A 17,314-nucleotide genomic window follows, 5' to 3' on the forward strand; every position below is an offset into this window, starting at 1 on the left:
ATTTCCAGCACTTTCTGTTGTTATTTCAGTCTTATTAAAGTCTATTTATTAAGACTTAATAATAATAATTTAACAATAATCTATTTAATAATACTAGGTGCCTTCTGTTGCCTAGACCCTAAGCTCTGGAATTCCGTCCCTAAATCTCTCTATCCTCCTTTAAGACGCTTCTTAAAACCTACCTCTTTGATCAAGCTGTTGGTCACCTGCCCTAACATCTCCTTATATGGCTCGGTGTCAAATGTTGTTTTAATAACGCTCCCGTGAAGCGCCTTGGGATGTTTTACATGCAGTAAGTTGTTGTTGTTTATTGGCAATTTTTAATTATTGTTTTGATTTTAAGAAATAAGGGGGATAAATTCAGTATCGCCCCGTTTGGGGCGCCATTATCGGCCGTGCGCAAAGTTTAGCGCCTGGCGCTAATTATCGCCTCCGACGGCAAACTTGGCTTTTATCGCCCCTGGAGGTGATTGGAGCGCTAAATCAGGCGCTTCACACCTGTCTTAAGCACAAAGGCCGAGGAGCGAGGTGCTAACTCAGAGCGCTGGCGAAGCTCATGTGATGTCCGTCAGCAATGGAACACAGACACACTGGCGCCGGCCAGTTCTTAAAGGGGAGGGTTGATGTTGCTCTCCATCCACACCTTGCTCATTGCAGCCTTGAATCTCGGCCTGGAGAGACCTGTACATCAAATCTGCTGGAAAGAACAATGGAGAGGCCCAGGGAAAGAGCTCGGAGTGCAGCCCCCACGGTCTCTTCTAAATCGATACAAGGAAGGGCAAATCAAAATGAACCTGCAAAGTGCTGCTCAGCACCCAAAACCCCTTCACACAGCGTTGAATCTCTCCAGAAGTCTCTCTCTCTCTCTCTCTCAGAATGCGTGGTGCAAAAATGTCACCAACAAAAAAAGGCAGGAAGCAGTCACCTTTAAATAGCGCTCCCCCAGTCCCTTCCTGACTGTAAAACGCTCCCCTCAACCTGTCATTGCTAGCGGCAGGCGGTAAGGCAGGGGGCGTCACTCAATATCCTGTCCGGGGCGCTACCAGGGCGTTGCGCACTCGACTAACGTCACGATCTGCCGGCACAGGAGATCGTGGCGGTAGTGTTTAGCGCCGCCGCAAAATGTCTCATTAATTTTACGAGCGGCGCAAACATTGCCGCGCCTGGGCGCTAGTTGCTTTGTGCCCCATTAGCGCCCTCTTAAGGCGCCAACGGGAGGCGCAAACCAACTGAATTTTCCCCCCCAAGTCTCTTGTGCAAAGAAAAGCTGAACGTCTAAGCATCCCAACACCACCATTGGTTAAACACTTGCACCTCAAGCACAACGTGCCTGCTTTTTATTTTATTATGCCTCTCTGACGCTCTTTGGTACATTTTTCTACATTAAGGCCCTATAGAAATGCAAGTTGTTGCTGTTGCTCCAGACAACACAGAGTGACATTGACGGTGGTTTTCAAGTCTGTGACTCAAACCTGAATGGCCTTATAGCTAGAGAAGAATGTGAAACGTTCAGTAACACTAAAGAGAGGAAACATTCTCTTCAAAAGTTCCTTTAACTGTTTCTGACTGGATTGGCATCATCACGCAAGTGGTGGAAGTGTAAAACATATAAAATACAAACAAATCATCCTAAGTATTTTAGGTTAGATAAGTGCCCTCTTCAATGAAATAGAGTTTAAATGCATATCCAAAGGGATCTAAAAAAAAGGCTGAATGGTGCTTTAACAAGATTAGATTTTACAGACCAGCTGGACACCTGAAACATGTGTGAAGGTCAAGCGCAAAGATTATTAATTTGAATATTGACCAATATGTTTCTGTATATGCTTTACGAGTCCCACGGTCCCTTGGGTCTTTGAAAACCTCAGGTTGCAGGGATGTGAGATAGGCATCAGAGTGCTTCAATTTTGATTTAATCGCTTGCTGTAATACACATTAAGTGTTTTCAGAATTCTCTCTGCTAGAAGTACCACCTATTATCTCTGATCCCACAGAATTAGCAATGTTTCACTGTCAAATCTGATCATCGCATGGTCTCCTACGCTAACTCAATGCCCCCCAGGACCTCAAGCTGTGAAGCTCCCTCCCTCGCTCAGTCTTCTCTCCCTCCTGCAACAACAACAACTTGTATTTATATAGCGCCTTTAATGTAGTAAAACGCCCCAAGGCGCTGCACAGGAGTGTTATAAGACAAAAAATTTGACACCGATCCATATAAGGATAAATTAGGGCAGGTGACCCAAAGCTTGGCCAAAGAGGTAGGTTTTAAAGAGTGTCTTAAAGGAGGAAAGAGATGTAATGAGGCGGAGAGGTTCAGGCAGGGAATTCCAGAGCTTAGGGCCTAGGCAACAGAAGGCATGGCCACCAAAGATTGAGCGATTATAATCGGGGTGCTCAAGAGGGCAGAATTAGAGGAGCGCAGATATCTCGGGGGGTTGTGGGGTTGAAGGAGATTACAGTGATAGGGAGGGGCGAGGCCATGGAGGGATTTGAAAACAAGGATGAAAATTTTGAAATCGAGGTGCTGCTTAACCGGGAGCCAATGTAGGTCAGCAAGCACAGGGGAGATGGGCAAACGGGACTTGGTGCGAGTTAGGACACGGGCAGCCGAGTTTTGGATGACCTCAAGTTTACGGCGGGTGGAATGTGGGAGGCCAGCCAGGAGTGTGTTGGAATAGTCAAGTCTAAAGGTAACAAGGCATGAATGAGGGTTTCAGCAGTGGATGAGCCGAGGCAAGGGCAGAGACGGGCGATGTTACGGAGGTGGAAATAGGCGGTCTTTGTTATGCTGTGGATATGGGTCAGAAGCTCATTTCAGGGTCAAATATGACACCAAGGTTGCGAACAGTGTGGTTCAGTCTCTGACAGATGAGAGGGATGGAGTCAGTGGCTAGGGAACGGAGTTTGTGGCGGGGACCGAAACCAATGGCTTCGGTCTTCCCAATATTTAATTGGAGAAAATTGCAATCCTGCAATCTGTAGACTTTTAAATCTAGGTTTAATCACAACTTTCTCATTTACCTTATCTCCTCTTTTATACTTTTTAACCTTGTTGATATTCTGAACTAGGTTATTCAAGTCAATAAAAAAAAACAATTAGTGGCTGTAGGTATCTGGAATGGGCCTTGGTAGCAGCCTTAACATGAAAATGCCATGAAAAAAAAAGAAATAAAGAGAGAGATGTACACCAAATTCTACTGGAACTGTAATTGTGCCCTATTTGAGGGAAATATTGTGACTAACTGAGAAAGGAACTGACATCTAAGAATGTATTTGCAATTTGTATATCTAGTAACACTATAATAGTACTGTAGCTTGCCCTAAGGACCCATTTTAGTCTATGAATTATCAAGGATTTGTAAGGATGATAAGTTGCCTCACTAAAGGCCTCAGAATGCATGCATATACGTATATTTTTCAATAAATACCTGTCACGCTTTTCCAGCTCTTGCACTGGGATTGCACTTATTCCCTGCAAAGCGACTTTAAATGGTGGCAAATGAAGCTTCATGCACAATAAAACTAGGGGGCGTAGTCTCAGGATAAGGGGTCGGCCATTTAAGACTGAGATGAGGAGGAATTTCTTCACTCAGAGGGTTGTGAATCTTTGGAATTCTCTGCCCCAGAGGGCTGTGAATGCTGAGTCTTTGAGTATATTCAAGGCTGAGATAGATAGATTTTTGGTCTCTAGGGGAATCAAGGGATATGGAGACCGGGCGGGAAAGTAGAGTTGAGGTCGATGATCAGCCATGATCTTATTGAATGGCGGAACAGGCTCGAGGGGCCGTATGGCCGACTCCTGCTCTTATTTCTTATGTTCTTATGTTCTTAAAGGGAGTTCCTTCATCGTCGCTGGGTCACAATCCTGGAACTCCCTCCCTAACAGCACTGTGGGAGTACCTTCACCACACGGACTGCAGCGGTTCAAGAAGGCGGCTCACCACCACCTTCTCAAGGGCAATTAGGGATGGGCAATAAATGCTGACCTTGCCAGCAACACCCACATCCCAGGAATGAATTTTAAAAAATAGGGTTTGGATTTTTTTCTGTTGCCATATTTACAGGACTTTTCTGAATATTGTGTTGTTTTATTAGAATTTTAATTAAGGTGAATTTATGGAATTAATTTGTAGGGCACAATTTTTATTTACTCATAATGATAAGTTTAGGTTAAACCTCTCAGAAATATAGCACATATTATCCACAAAGTCATCAGAAAGCAGACTAAGTGAATCATTTACAAGGCTTGAGCAGCACGGGAACAGGTTAAATATAAGAGGGTGCACGAACAGAAGTATTTTTGATATCAACTGTTTGGGGGGAAAAATTGGGTTGATTTGCATCTCTTGTTAGCGCTAGTGGGGCACAAATCCCCTACTGCCAGGTTGCGGCGCCACTAACCCCTCCCGTGAAATTCAGCAGGAGGTTAGCAGCAGTGGTAGCCGGTAGCGCCCCGTGGCGCTGTGCCTCCGGCGATCGCCGTGCGCAGCGCCCCGGCCGCAACCTTGGGTTGCGCCCCGTGACCTATCGTCAGGGGGCATTTTTGCAGCCGCGGCGGTGAAACAAAAAGGCAGGTGTCGGGCGGCCATTTTTTATTCGGCCGATTGCCAGCACCTGCCCCCTTCCCCTTTTTTTTTCGGGGTGCCGACTGCGGTCGCTCAGCCCGGCACTCCTCTCGAGTGCCGGGCTGTTTTCCCAGCACCCCGCTCCCCAGTGGTCCAGCAGGGTCCCAGTGCGCACAGTGCTAGACCCCTCCCCTTTAATCAGGGGAAGAGGCCTGCAATGACGGGGCGCTACGTGCCGACCGCGTGGCTCTGTTGCACGTAGCACCGCAAAACTCACTGGTACCGCTCCAAGAAGGAGGGGTAGCACTTCCAGTAGTGCCCTGCCTCCTGCTTGGGGCGCTACTACTGAATTTACGGCGCAGGGCCGCTAACTTTTTCGGGGCACTAAAATTAGCGCCCCTGCGAAGGTAACGCTCCAAAGGGGGCGCCAATGAATTTTCCCCCTTAGGTTTTAAGAAAAAAAAGTTCGAATTGATGGCGTTACACTTCATAGAGTGAAAGTCTAGGAAAGAAGGGAGAATGGAGATAAATGAGGTCACGGTGAGAAGAAAAACATTGTTTAAGCTTTTTCTAAACGTGTGCTTTTTTAATCAACAATTTGCTGCTGTTACACTTTTTCGAAGTTATTATACCGTCGGTCACTTGGGTAATGTGCCACAGAACCGACAGGAGAGATTTTCTGCTTCACGCCCCCACCACTGAGAGTGCGTAGCGGGAAATTGCGAACCCCAGCCCATGGTTTTCATTCCATTCATTTTAATGGACAGAAAATCACGCAATTTCCCGCTACGTGCTGCTGCTGGCATGTGCTGTGAGCACCGAGACGGAAAATCTCCCCTTACATTCTCCTGCTGCAGAATTTTGGTTGGGCTTGCTACCGAAAGTGGCCTTGAAATGCCGTGGGATTCTGATTCAGGATACCAGGAGGAAATGTGCCATTCTGCTGTATAACTAACATTGCAAAACCCTTAGGCTGCTAGCAGGTCCAGAGAATTCACAGTCTCTGTGTGCTGGATGGGTTTTTGCATGCTCAGCTCACACCAAAGCAGTGAGCTGTGCAATGTCTTTGTATCCAAATAGTGAGAAAATTCTGTGCCACGTGGGTTTGAATCACTTGAGCTGCAAACTAGCTGAACCCAGCGTACTTTCCGCAACCGAGGATTCCCCTCTACTGTGGTTGACACTGCCCTCGACCGTGTCAGTTCTATCTCCCGCACTTCTGCCCTCACCCCTGCCCCTCCCTCCCGGAACCACGATAGGGTTCCCCTTGTCCTCACCTTTCACCCCACCAGCCTCCACATTCAACGGATCATCCTCCGGCATTTCCGCTACCTCCAAAGTGATCCCACCACCAAACGTATCTTCCCCTCCCCTCCCCTTTCAGCATTCCGCAGGGACCGCTCCCTCCGAGACACCCTAGTCCACTCCTCTATCACCCCAAACAGCCCTTCCTCTTCGCCTGGCACCTTCCCGTGCAAGCGGAGGAGATGTAACACCTGCCCCTATACCTCCCCCCTTCCCACTGTCCAGGGCCCCAAACACCCCTTCCAGGTGAAACAGCGATTTACTTGTACTTCTCGCAATCTAGTATACTGTATTCGCTGCTCACGATGCGGTCTCCTCTACATTGGGGAGACCAAACGCAGATTGGGTGACCGCTTTGCGGAACACCTCCGTTCAGTCCGTAAGGGTGACCCCGAGCTTCCGGTCGCCTGTCATTTTAATTCACTGCTCCATTCCCACTCGGACCTCACCGTCCTTGGCCTCTTGTATTGTTCCACGGAAGCTCAACGTAAACTCGAGGAACAGCACCTCATCTTCCGATTAGGCACTCTGCAGCCTTCCGGACTCAATATCGAGTTCAACAATTTCAGATCATAAGCTCGGCCCCCATTTCATTTTCTCTTGTAATTGTTCCACTCCTTTCCCCCCCCCCCTTTCCTTTTGTTTCTCTCTCACACCTGGCAGCTATCTTTTGCCCTGCCAGTACACTTTACACCTAATCCCAGCCTATTACCATCTCGTCTAGCTTCTAATCTCTTTTACTTCTTTTGTTTCTTTTATTCTTTTGTCCGATCGCAGCCCTGCCTCCGATCTAGTTTCTTTTCTTTCCAGTTTTGAAGAAGGGTCCAACCCGAAACGTCAACTCAAATTTCTCTCCACGGATGTTGCCTGACCTGCTGAGTTTTTCCAGCATTTTCTGTTGTTATTTTGTACTTTCCACTCTGCTGTGGAGGAACATTAAGGGGGAAAAATTCGGTATCGCCCCGTTTGGGGCACCATTATCGGCCGTGTGCAAAGTTTAGCGCCTGGCGCTAATTATCGCCTCCGACAGCAAACTTGACTTTTATCGCCCCTGGAGGTGATTGGAGCGCTAAATCAGGCGCTTCACACCTGTCTTAAGGCGCAAAGGCCGAGGAGCGAGGCGCTACCTCAGAGCGCTGGTGAAGCAAGGAAGGGCAAATCAAAATAAACCTGCAAAGTGCTGCTCAGTACTCAAAACTCCTTCACACAGCGTTGAATCTCTCCAGAAGTCTCTCTCTCTCTCAGAATGCGTGGTGCAAAAATGTCACCAACAAAAAACGGCAGGAAGCAGTCACCTTTAAATAGCGCTCCCCTAGTCCCTTCCTGACAGCATAACGCTCCCCTCAACCTGTCGTTGCTAGCGGCAGGCGGTAAGGCAGGGGGCGCCACTCAATATCCGGTCCGGGGCGCTACTGGGGCTTTGCGCACTCGACTGATGTCACGATCTGCCGGCGCAGGAGATCGTGACGGCAGTGTTTAGCGCTGCCACAAAATGTCTAGTTAATTTCGCGAGCGGCGCAAACATCGCCTCGCCCGGGCACTAGTTGCTTTGCGCCCCAATTGGCGCCCTCTTAAAGCGCTAACGGGAGGCACAAACAACTGAATTTTCCCCCCTAAGACTTCAATGAACTTGCATTTATATAGTGCCTAATGATCCAAAGCACTGCACAACCAACAAATGACTTTTGAAGTGCAGTCATTGTTGATGAGGCAAACAGTTGTGGTTCTCCTTACGTTTATGTGTAAAGCACCTTAAGGCACGAAATAAATTCAAGCTATTCTTGAGGGTATACTTCGAAAAACTACTCCAATTAACTGGTCTGGGAAAAAAGGGCATTTATCATCACTCCCAAGACTTGGCCACTGTTATAAATCTTCCAATCGGCATAACTCACTTTGCAGCCTAACACTGACACCAAAATTGCAGAGCGAGGGTTACAGTCCTGGATTGTCCTTCTCCTGCTGGAGGAGCGACTGCCCACCGCCCCGGCCGCGACCCGTTTTCCTGGGTTGCGGATCATTACCTATGCCGGGAGAGCTCCTGGCGAGGCCCTTCCCACAACAAAGGGAGCCCACCAGCACCATGGAAGGAAATGCAGGCAGTGCTGCAGCACCAGGAAGAAGAGGCGGACAGTTAAAGGTGGGGGATGGGGCAGAAAAGCTGCAAAAAAATGTTTTATAAAAGGAAAGAAAGACTTGCATTTATATAATGACTTTCACGACCACCGGACGTCCCAAAGCGCTTTACAGCCAACAAAGCACTTTTTTTTATGTGCAGTCACTGTTGTGATGTAGGAAATGCGGCAGCCAATTTGCGCACAGCAAGCTCCCACAAACAGCAATGTGGTAATGATCAGATCATCTGTTTTAGTGATGTTGATTGAGGAATAAATTCAAAGAAGGCTCCCCATGAGGCACAAGACCGCTAAAAGAAGGTAAATGGGGGACTTAAGTGAGAGAGAGCTGCCCACTAGGCCTACTCCCTCCTACATTTTCTTTAGAAAAGGAAGGTCTGATAGAGGTCTTTAAGATTATGAAAGGGTTTGAGACGGAGAGAAGATGTTTCCACTTGCGGGCGAGGCCAGAACTCGAGGCCATCAATATAAGATAGTCACTAATAAATCCAATAGGGAATTCAGGAGAAACTTCTTTACCCACAGAGTGGATAGAATGTGGAACTCACTACCACATGGAATAGTTGAGTTGAATAGTATAAATGCATTTAAGCGGAAGCTAGATAAATACATGAGGGAGAAAGGAATCGAAGGATATGTCGATGGGGTTGGATGAAGAAGGGTGGGAAGAGGCTCATGTGGAGCATTACCACCGGCATGGACCTGTTGAGCAAATGGCCTGTTTCTGTGCTGTAAATACTTCGCCATTCCCCTTTTCCTGCCGGGGTCAGCAGTAGACAGGAAGGAAATTAGGCAGGTTCCTGGGCTCCACCTGAAGCTCACCATTTACACAAGGCAGGGCTGTGAAGGAGGGCAGCCAGCGGCCTTCCCTGCTTGGGCGGGTTAGGAATACCTAGGTCAGCACGGCAATGCAGCAGTAGGCCTCCCGGGCCTGATTTTCCTCCATGTTGCCAAACAGGGGAACAGGGGGGGGAAAAATTCAGTTGTTTGCACCTCCCGTTAGCGCCTTAAGAGGGCGCTAATGGGGCACAAAGCAACTAGCGCCCGGGCGCAGCGATGTTTGTGCCACTCGCAAAATTAACTAGACATTTTGCGGCGGTGTTAAACGCTACTGCCACGATCTCCTGCGGCGGCAGATCGTGACGTCAGTCGAGTGCGCAACGCCCCGGTAGCGCCCCGGACCAGATATTGAGTGGCGCCCCCTGCCTTACCGCCTGCCTGCCGCTAGCAACGACAGGTTGAGGGGAGCGTTTTGCAGTCAGAAAGGGACTGGGGGAGCGCTATTTAAAGGCGACTGCTTCCTGCCTTTTTTTGTTGGTGATATTTTTGCACCACACATTCTGAGAGACAGAGAGAGAGACTTCTGGAGAGATTCAACGCTGTGTGACGGAGTTTTGGGTACTGAGCAGCACTTTGCAGGTTCATTTTGATTTGCCCTTCCTTGCTTCGCCAGCGCTCTGAGGTAGCGCCTCGCTCCTCGGCCTTTGCGCCTTAAGACAGGTGTGAAGCGCCTGATTTAGCGCTCCAGTCACCTCCAGGGGCGATAAAAGCCAAGTTTGCCGTCGGAGGCGATAATTAGCGCCAGTCGCTAAACTTTGCGCACGGCCGATAATGGCGCCCCAAATGGGGCGATACTGAATTTTTCCCCCATGGTGCCAGGCAACACACTGATTTGAAGCAGAAACATTTGGGCCTAAATTATTCTTCCTCAAATGTAAAAAAAATCTGTTTAAACTCTTATCATTTACTCTTACAGTAATCGCATGCAGAGGAATTTGTAACTGAAATCTCCATAGGAAGTAATTTAAATGCACATTTTGTCGCTCCCTGCTGAGGTGTGATGGATCAGCCCTATTCATTGCTCCCTAGTGAAGTACCCTAAAACTTAATAATTCGTCCAGTTGGGCAGTGAAATAACTGTTTGCTTGTCTGAACTAAAATGCAAATGTGTGGCCTTGGAGTAACTTTGTGTTTTACATTCGCACACACACACACTACACCCTGTATGTTCAACTTATATATTTAGAAGAAACTTGTGCTGGAAATGCCATTGTAAATTGGCAAATTGCCTCAATCCCTGAGGAGACAGGACATTTGAGGCTAAGTAAAGGTTCAAGTGCACTTGGCTGACGTTAGCCACTGGGCTCAGTCAGTTACAGTCTGCACTGTGGGAACAGAGCTAAGTATTGTTCTCGTTGCTGCATGCTGATTTGGGAGCTGCTCGTCTTCTTGAAGCCAGTACGAGCTGAGTACCACTGTGTATAAAAGAGCACCATATGTAAGAACGTGGATACCTATTGCAACAACTTGCACGTATGCAACGTCTTTAACACAGTAAACATCCCTCGGCGTTTCACAAGAGAAACTGATGCTGAACAGCACGAGCAAATGATCTAAAAGGTTGGAGGTAGTATTTGCCAGTGTTTTTAGAGGGGAAGAGAAGAACCAATGGGTAAGAGTTTAGGGAGGGAGTTCCAGAGAGTAAGCCAAGATGGCTGAAGGGTCTGCTACCGATGTTGCAAGCGGAGGGAGGGCAGAATGCATAGGAGGCTAGAGTCAAGAGAATCAAAAGGCATGGGCTAGAGGCAGTTGCAGAAGTAGGATGGGGTGAGTCCTTGGAGGGATTTGAAAACAAGGACAAAGATTTTGGAATCAATGCGTTGGGGGGATGGCGAGACAATGGAGGGTGGCGAGGATAGGCAAGTGAGACAGTGCTGGACAGGATGTGAGCAGTAGAATTTTGGATGAGTTAGAAATTTGTGTCGTATGGAGCTTGGGGGTTGGTGAGGAGGGCATTGGAGAAGTCAAGTCAGGAATTAACAAGAGTGTAAATAAAGGTTTCAACAGCAGTGAGGGTGAGGTAAGGCTGAAAGCAGACAATGTGGCGGACGTTGATGTCAGCGGTCTTAGTGATAGATTGGATGTGAGGTTCATGTCAGGCATACTGAATACTTCCAAAATGTCATCAAATTATATTTAGATAAAATCCGAATGTAAGCACATGTTGGTTCATTCCATCAACCAACCATTACAATCCTTATGTTGGATTTTCTTGTAATTGTTATGTTAACTCGTTAATCTCCCATGGTGTTACTCGTGGACAACATTTTTTAAAAAATCTCACTTTCTATAACCATCTAATTCTTTCTGACTCTCTGGGCTGGATTTTGCCGGCGCTCAGAGGGCGGGTTAGGAGGCGGGTCAAAGGGTAAATTGTTTGATTGACGACGGGTTGCGATCCCGCCATCAACCCACCTCCAAACAATTTTCTCAAGTGTCGGGTCCCCAATTTGCGCATGGGTCCGACACCTAGTGGCAGGAATAGGATTAAAGCCAATTAACTGCCTATTAACAGGTAGTTGCTACTAGTTGACAGGCTATTTTTTAATTTTGCCGCTTCTGCCTTGGGTTTCCTGACACCATGCCAGGTAAGTGTGGCATGTTGTGAGTCTGCTGTAATGTTTCTGGATTGATGACAGCTGCAGAAGTGGTGTGAAGGATCCAATAGTGCACTGAGTCTCAGAGGTAAGAAAATGTTGGGAAATGCATTTTTAATACATTTAGACATTTCTTTAGGTAACAAGTTTTGAAATCCATGTCCAGTGTCACCTCATTGGGAGAACCTCTTTCACCAGTGACAGATCGCTTCTGTCATCTCACCTGCAGCTGCCATCTATTCCAGCCTCTGGAGAGAGTCATTGGAGAGCCTGGGTGCAAGAGGTCACCTTTATGCAGTGATTGTCAGTGTTTGCAGCACCTCAATGCTGTCAAACACTGAGAAATCAGCTGCCAAAAAAAATTGTGTGTGGTCCCTTTAAGAAAACCGGCAGATGACGCGTCATCAAATGACATCATCTGACTGGCTTCCTGTTAATTGGCCGGCAAGCCTGCAGGACAGGCTTAACAAGGTCAATCAACGTAAAATCACGTCTGTGGGCCGGATGCAGTTGGGAGCAGGAATGGAAACCGGAAACCACCTGACCCGCACCCAACTCGCCTCCAATGAAAGAATAGCAGCCTGTCTTTCATTTTGTCTTCCAGTCTTTTTCAACTCTTTCCCTCCTTCTCTTTGAATGGTTCTTGCTCATTTTCTCTCATTGTAGTCCCTTTATTTCTGTTTATCTCTATCTCTTTTCATTTTTTCTTTCTTTCTGTAATATAATAAGTAGATATTCCCTTTCAAACAGCAGCTGCATGACCTTGCTGTGATCTGGTTAGAGTTGTTCCTGCACTGGTTGTGAGCATTTCTTCAAAGTATATTTTTGGAGAATACACACACATTTGCACTTTACCCGATTTCATTTCTGATTTTTTGTTTACCAACAACAACAACTTGTATTATATAGCGCCTTTAACATAGTAAAATGTCCCAAGGCGCTTCACATTATTTGCCTTTTAAGACAAAATATTTGACACCGATCCACATAAGGATAAATTAGGGCAGGTGACCAAAAGCTTGGTCAAAGAGGTAGGTTTTAAGGAGCGTCTTAAAGGAGGAAAGAGAGGTAGCGAGGCGGAGAGGTTTAGGCAGGGAATTCCAGAGTTTAGGGCCTAGGCAACAGAAGGCACGGCCACCAAAGGTTGAACGATTATAATCAGGGATGCTCAAGAGGGCAGAATTAGAGGAGCGCAGATATCTCGGGGGGTTGTGGGGCTGAAGGAGATTACAGGGATAGGGAGGGGAGAGGCCATGGAGGGTTCTGAAAACAAGGATGAAAATTTTGAAATCGAGGCGCTGCTTAACCAGGAGCCAGTGTCGGTCAGAGAGCACAGGGGAGATGGGCGAACGGGACTGTACAGTCTGTCAGTAATGGAGCAATCACAGGAGCTCATATTTAATTTTTTTAATGTTTTTGTTTTTCTGTGGGTATGTCCTGAGGTATGAGCTAGAGGGCTGTGTTCGCCTATATCACTGAATGAGAGATGTCTCAACAATGTCATCTCCCCACAGCCTCAACTGTCAGGGATACTTTTTCAGAGGCTGGCAAGTTATATATTTTTCCTCCGATTGTGCATTTTATTTGCCATATTATATCAAAATATTTAATAATCACAATCGCTAATCACAATCTCTCTCTCCCGCATAGCAAACTCAATCTATTTTGTTACTGTATTCAGGATAACCTCATACCTGACATAAAATGATACTGTGATTTCATAATGGCAGAGCGGCATTAGACAGTTACACAGAATTACGTAGAATTTTACAGCTTAGAAACAGGCCATTTGACCCAACAACAACAACTTGTATTTATATAGCGCCTTTAATGTAGTAAAACATCCCAAGGCAACAGGTCTATGCCAGTGTTTATACTCTACATGGCCCTCCTCCCACCTTACTTCATCTCACCCTATCAATATTTCAGTCTGTTCCTTTCTCCCTCACGTACTTATCTAACTGCCCCTTAAATGCATCCATGCTACTCACCTCAACTACTCCATGTACTTAATGAGTTCCACACTCTCATCACTCTCTGAGTAAAGAAGCTTCTCCCCAAATTCCTTATTGGATTTATTAGTGACTGTCTTATATTTATGGCCCCTAGTTTTGAACTCCCCCACAAGCAGAAACATCTTCTTTACATCTACCCCATCGAACACCTTCATAATTTTAAAAACCTTTATCAGGTCACCCATCAGCCTTCTCTCTTCTAGAGAAAAGAACCCCAGTCTATTCAGTCTATCCTGATAGTTGTACTCTCTCAGTTCTGGCAACATCCTTCTAAATCTTTTTTGCATTTTCTCCAGTGCTTCAATATCCAGTGAGCAAACTGTATCCAATACGTCTGTTTCTAGAGATCTAGAAAAGCCAATCTCACTGTTGCCAGCTTGCTCCAAATTTTGCTGGTTTTCTAATTAGAATACGCCGCAGCAAGCTTAGCGGTGAATCAGGCACTCAGCGCTGGTCTAAGAGATGAGCCACTCCACCACTGACGGCCGTGCTTTCAGCTGCTTAGGCCCGAAGCTCTGGAATTCCCTCCCTAAACCTCTGCTCTTCTCTGCCCCTTCTCCTGTAAGACACTCCTTAAAACTTACCTCTTTGACCAAACTTTTGCTCATCTGTCCTAATATCTTCTTATGTGGCTCGGTGTCAAATTTTGTTTGATAACGCTCCCGTGAAGTGCCTTGGGATGTTTTACTATGTTAAAGGTACTACAGGAAACTCTCGATTTACCAGCACCTAAATAACCAGAAATCTCTGTTAACCGGCAAAATTTAGGAGTAGGTTCAGGTAAGTTTTACTTCATATTAGTGGCCGTTCCTGGATCTGTGGCCGTGTAACCGGGGTTCCTGCACCTGTTGCTGTGCCACAGGGACGCTTGGTCTGTGGCCGGGGTTCCCGCACTTGTTGCCATGCAACAAGGATGCCTGGATCTGTGGCCGTGTACGGGGCTCTCGTACCTTTTACTATACCTCTGTAATCCGGACTTTTTGATAAACCGGCACCACGCCAGTCCCGTCGGTGTCGGATAAAAAAGTTTCCTGTATATAAATGCAAGTTGTTGTTGTTGAACTGACGGCATCATCTGGAGTCACAGGAGGGTTTCAGTGAATGGAAGTGTAACTTCTTAAATAAGCTCTGATCTATGATTATTTTCAGGTGTCATGTCCCTTTTCGAGGTTGGAGATTTTCGTCACTTTCACTGCTATGTGTGATCGACGAATTCAGGCCACATCAAGTCGTTACGTTATAAATTAGGAATAATTTAGGAATAAAATAATTACTGGTTTTTATTTCCGTGGAGTACGTGGCCATAAAACGAGCCAAGCAAGCTAACCTTGAGTTTTTAACTTGTAGAAAGGTTTGAATGGTGTTGAAGATAGCAAATCTTTGTGGACAGCAACATTTTACATAATGTCATGCTGACTTACCTCTGAGTAGATGGGCTTGAAATGTTTTTGAGGTACATGTGCATCAATTTACTCATAACTGATTGAAACAATAGTAATTAATAAGCAAATTAGAGTTATTAGAAAATATATGTTTGTTGTGTTAGTGGCTTTAGTGAGGTTGAGCACCGTGGGAATACACAAACGGGGTCATTTAAATTCTGAACACGAGCTCACACATTGATTGGGCTCTGGACATAGAGCAAGGCCTTATTAATTTAGGCCCGGATTTTGCAGTGGTAATGACGGCGAAACTGTCAGCGTTTGCCGTCATTGACCCTCTGAAACTGACCGCAACTTCAGGATTTAGCGCTTGCACAGATAATCACGGGAATCCTGAAGTTGCGATCAGTCATTCCCTGCTCTGTCACATTTTGCGTTGTGGAACTGCCCATAGGCGGCAATCAATTCAAATCTTATGAAAACCTCCCCTTTTCCGCTCTAATATCGCTGTTAAACACACCATAAAAAGTTAAGCCTTGTTCAATAAGGTTTTTAACGGCGTTCTGAGTGATAACTACTGCTGAACAACCACTCTGGCCCTGAAAAACTAACTTTATGTTTGTGGAATGTCAAATTTCTCCATTATGGCATTAAAATGAAAAATATATTTTAAATTTTTAATGATATTTCAGCTTCTACCTTAACCATGATAATAGCTGCTTTTAACTTCCTGGTTTGCTGTCTGTGAGAATTCTTCAATGTGATTGGCTGTTTAGCCAGCTTGATGACATCATTGCTGCTGGACACTGGAGATCCCCTATAGATAGCGCTACAATCAAATTAACGTCGAGAAAGCTAAAGTTTTCGCCACAGAGATCGCAAGATCTTTGTGGGTAGCGTTTTGAGGTCAATGGCAATCACTGCCATTTCGCCGCTGACCACAAATTCTGGGCCATTGAAAATTCAAGGTACAGCAAGTGAATGCGCAACAGTAATACATTAACAACTGCCAGTTTAAACTTTGTCTGGGAGCGATAAATCACGCTGCTGCTAGATCACTTAGGCCATCACTTTTAAGTCTAAGTTGCTGCGGCATTAAAATTGGATTGAGCCCAGGAAAATTGTGATTGCCATTATTTTAAGGGGGGCAGAGTTATGATAAATACCTTCTCACTGTTTTTGGCGAGGGTAACAAGAAAATATGGAGTGCCGTTCAAGGGTCCCTATGACGTAGGTGCGCCATTACAATAGCTAATGTTCCTAGATAAATCTGGGCAAACATTTATTGAAAACTTCTCTCAGGAAGCGAAGTGAAGATTTAATTATTGTTTACCTTATATTTCACGGGGCAGTCTGCTCATTTTAAAGCAGCAATTATTTGTATTTATATATATAAACCTGTTTGAAAGATAACAAAAATTGTGGTAATGTAACCTGGCTTTAAAAAAGTACTGCTCAGACTTAAATCACCCACAAACCGTATAATTTTCCCTCAGCTAATGGTAATAATAATGGTGAGGACTAAATATCTCTCTGGAGCAACTTGAAATGCAAACTATGACTAATTATTCTGAATGTGTAATATGATGCCATATATTTTCAATCTGGGGAAAGAAATCAAAGTTATAAGCCTTAATCGCTTAACTTTTAGTTTGCAAATTTCAGCTTCTGTTGCCAGTAAAGGAGGTTTAATTCTATTCTATTTCCCACATTACAACAGTGACTCCACTTCAAAAATACTTCATTGGCTGTAAAGCGCTTTGAGACATCCGGTGGTCGTGAAAGGCGCTATATAAATGCAAGTCAGTCTTTCTTTGTTTTCTTGGTACCTGCAGCAGAAAGCCCATGCAGTTACTGAGCTCATATTTCTCTACTTACCAGCCTGCGAATGTCTCTCTCACACTCTTTCTTAATTCTGGTTATCTCGTCCTGATGGGACTGATAAGCACTTCTCAGGTCAGCAGCTTTCTTCTTATCAGCCTGCGCGATATTGTTCAGGGATTCCTCCACCTGCTTCTTTGCGGATTTCAGCTCTACTACCTCCTGCTGCAGCTTGGTGCGTTCGATGTCAAACCCTTTCCGAGCTTCTTCTCTGGCTTCGTTGAGCAAGGCGGTTTTAACTTTGTCAGCTGCCCCATCCCGTAGTATATTCACCGTAGATTGGAGTCGCTGGATTTCGCTGTCCTTAATTTTGATTGCGCGGGCTAGTTCCTGCTCGTGTTGCTTCAGCAGGATCTCGCGGACGGTTTGTAGCTCCTTCATTTTCTCTTCGTGGAGTTTGGCCTTGAGGTCCGTAGTAACCACCGTGTGCTTGTGCTGCTCCAGCTCCCGCACTTGCTTCACTTCTTGCACCTTTTCCCGTTCTAGCTTATTCACCTGGAGAGCAAAAGAGACAAGCAAAAAACGTATCAGTGTAAAATACTGCCTTCTCATTACTGATGTCTTTTGCTAAGTTATAATTAGGTATTCTCGCTA

At 45.8% G+C, this 17,314-nt stretch overlaps 1 protein-coding gene across 5 annotated transcripts in view; it reads right to left on the minus strand.

Moving 5' to 3' along the window:
* The window catches only part of LOC147122628 (janus kinase and microtubule-interacting protein 1-like), a 546,134-nt gene that overhangs the window by 253,761 nt on the left and 275,059 nt on the right, over nt 1-17,314 (minus strand). For all 5 annotated transcript variants that reach the window (XM_086007999.1, XM_086008029.1, XM_086008019.1 and 2 more), the window contains one exon: nt 16,718-17,215. In XM_086007999.1, coding sequence (XP_085864125.1) covers nt 16,718-17,215 — 498 coding nt within the window. The remainder of the gene's footprint in view (nt 1-16,717; nt 17,216-17,314) is intronic.

The sequence above is a fragment of the Somniosus microcephalus genome, chromosome 2 (genome assembly GCF_052327205.1).
Source record: "Somniosus microcephalus isolate GS21.2 chromosome 2, FLI_Smic_1.0, whole genome shotgun sequence".
In the NCBI taxonomy this organism is placed as follows: Eukaryota; Metazoa; Chordata; class Chondrichthyes; order Squaliformes; family Somniosidae; genus Somniosus; species Somniosus microcephalus.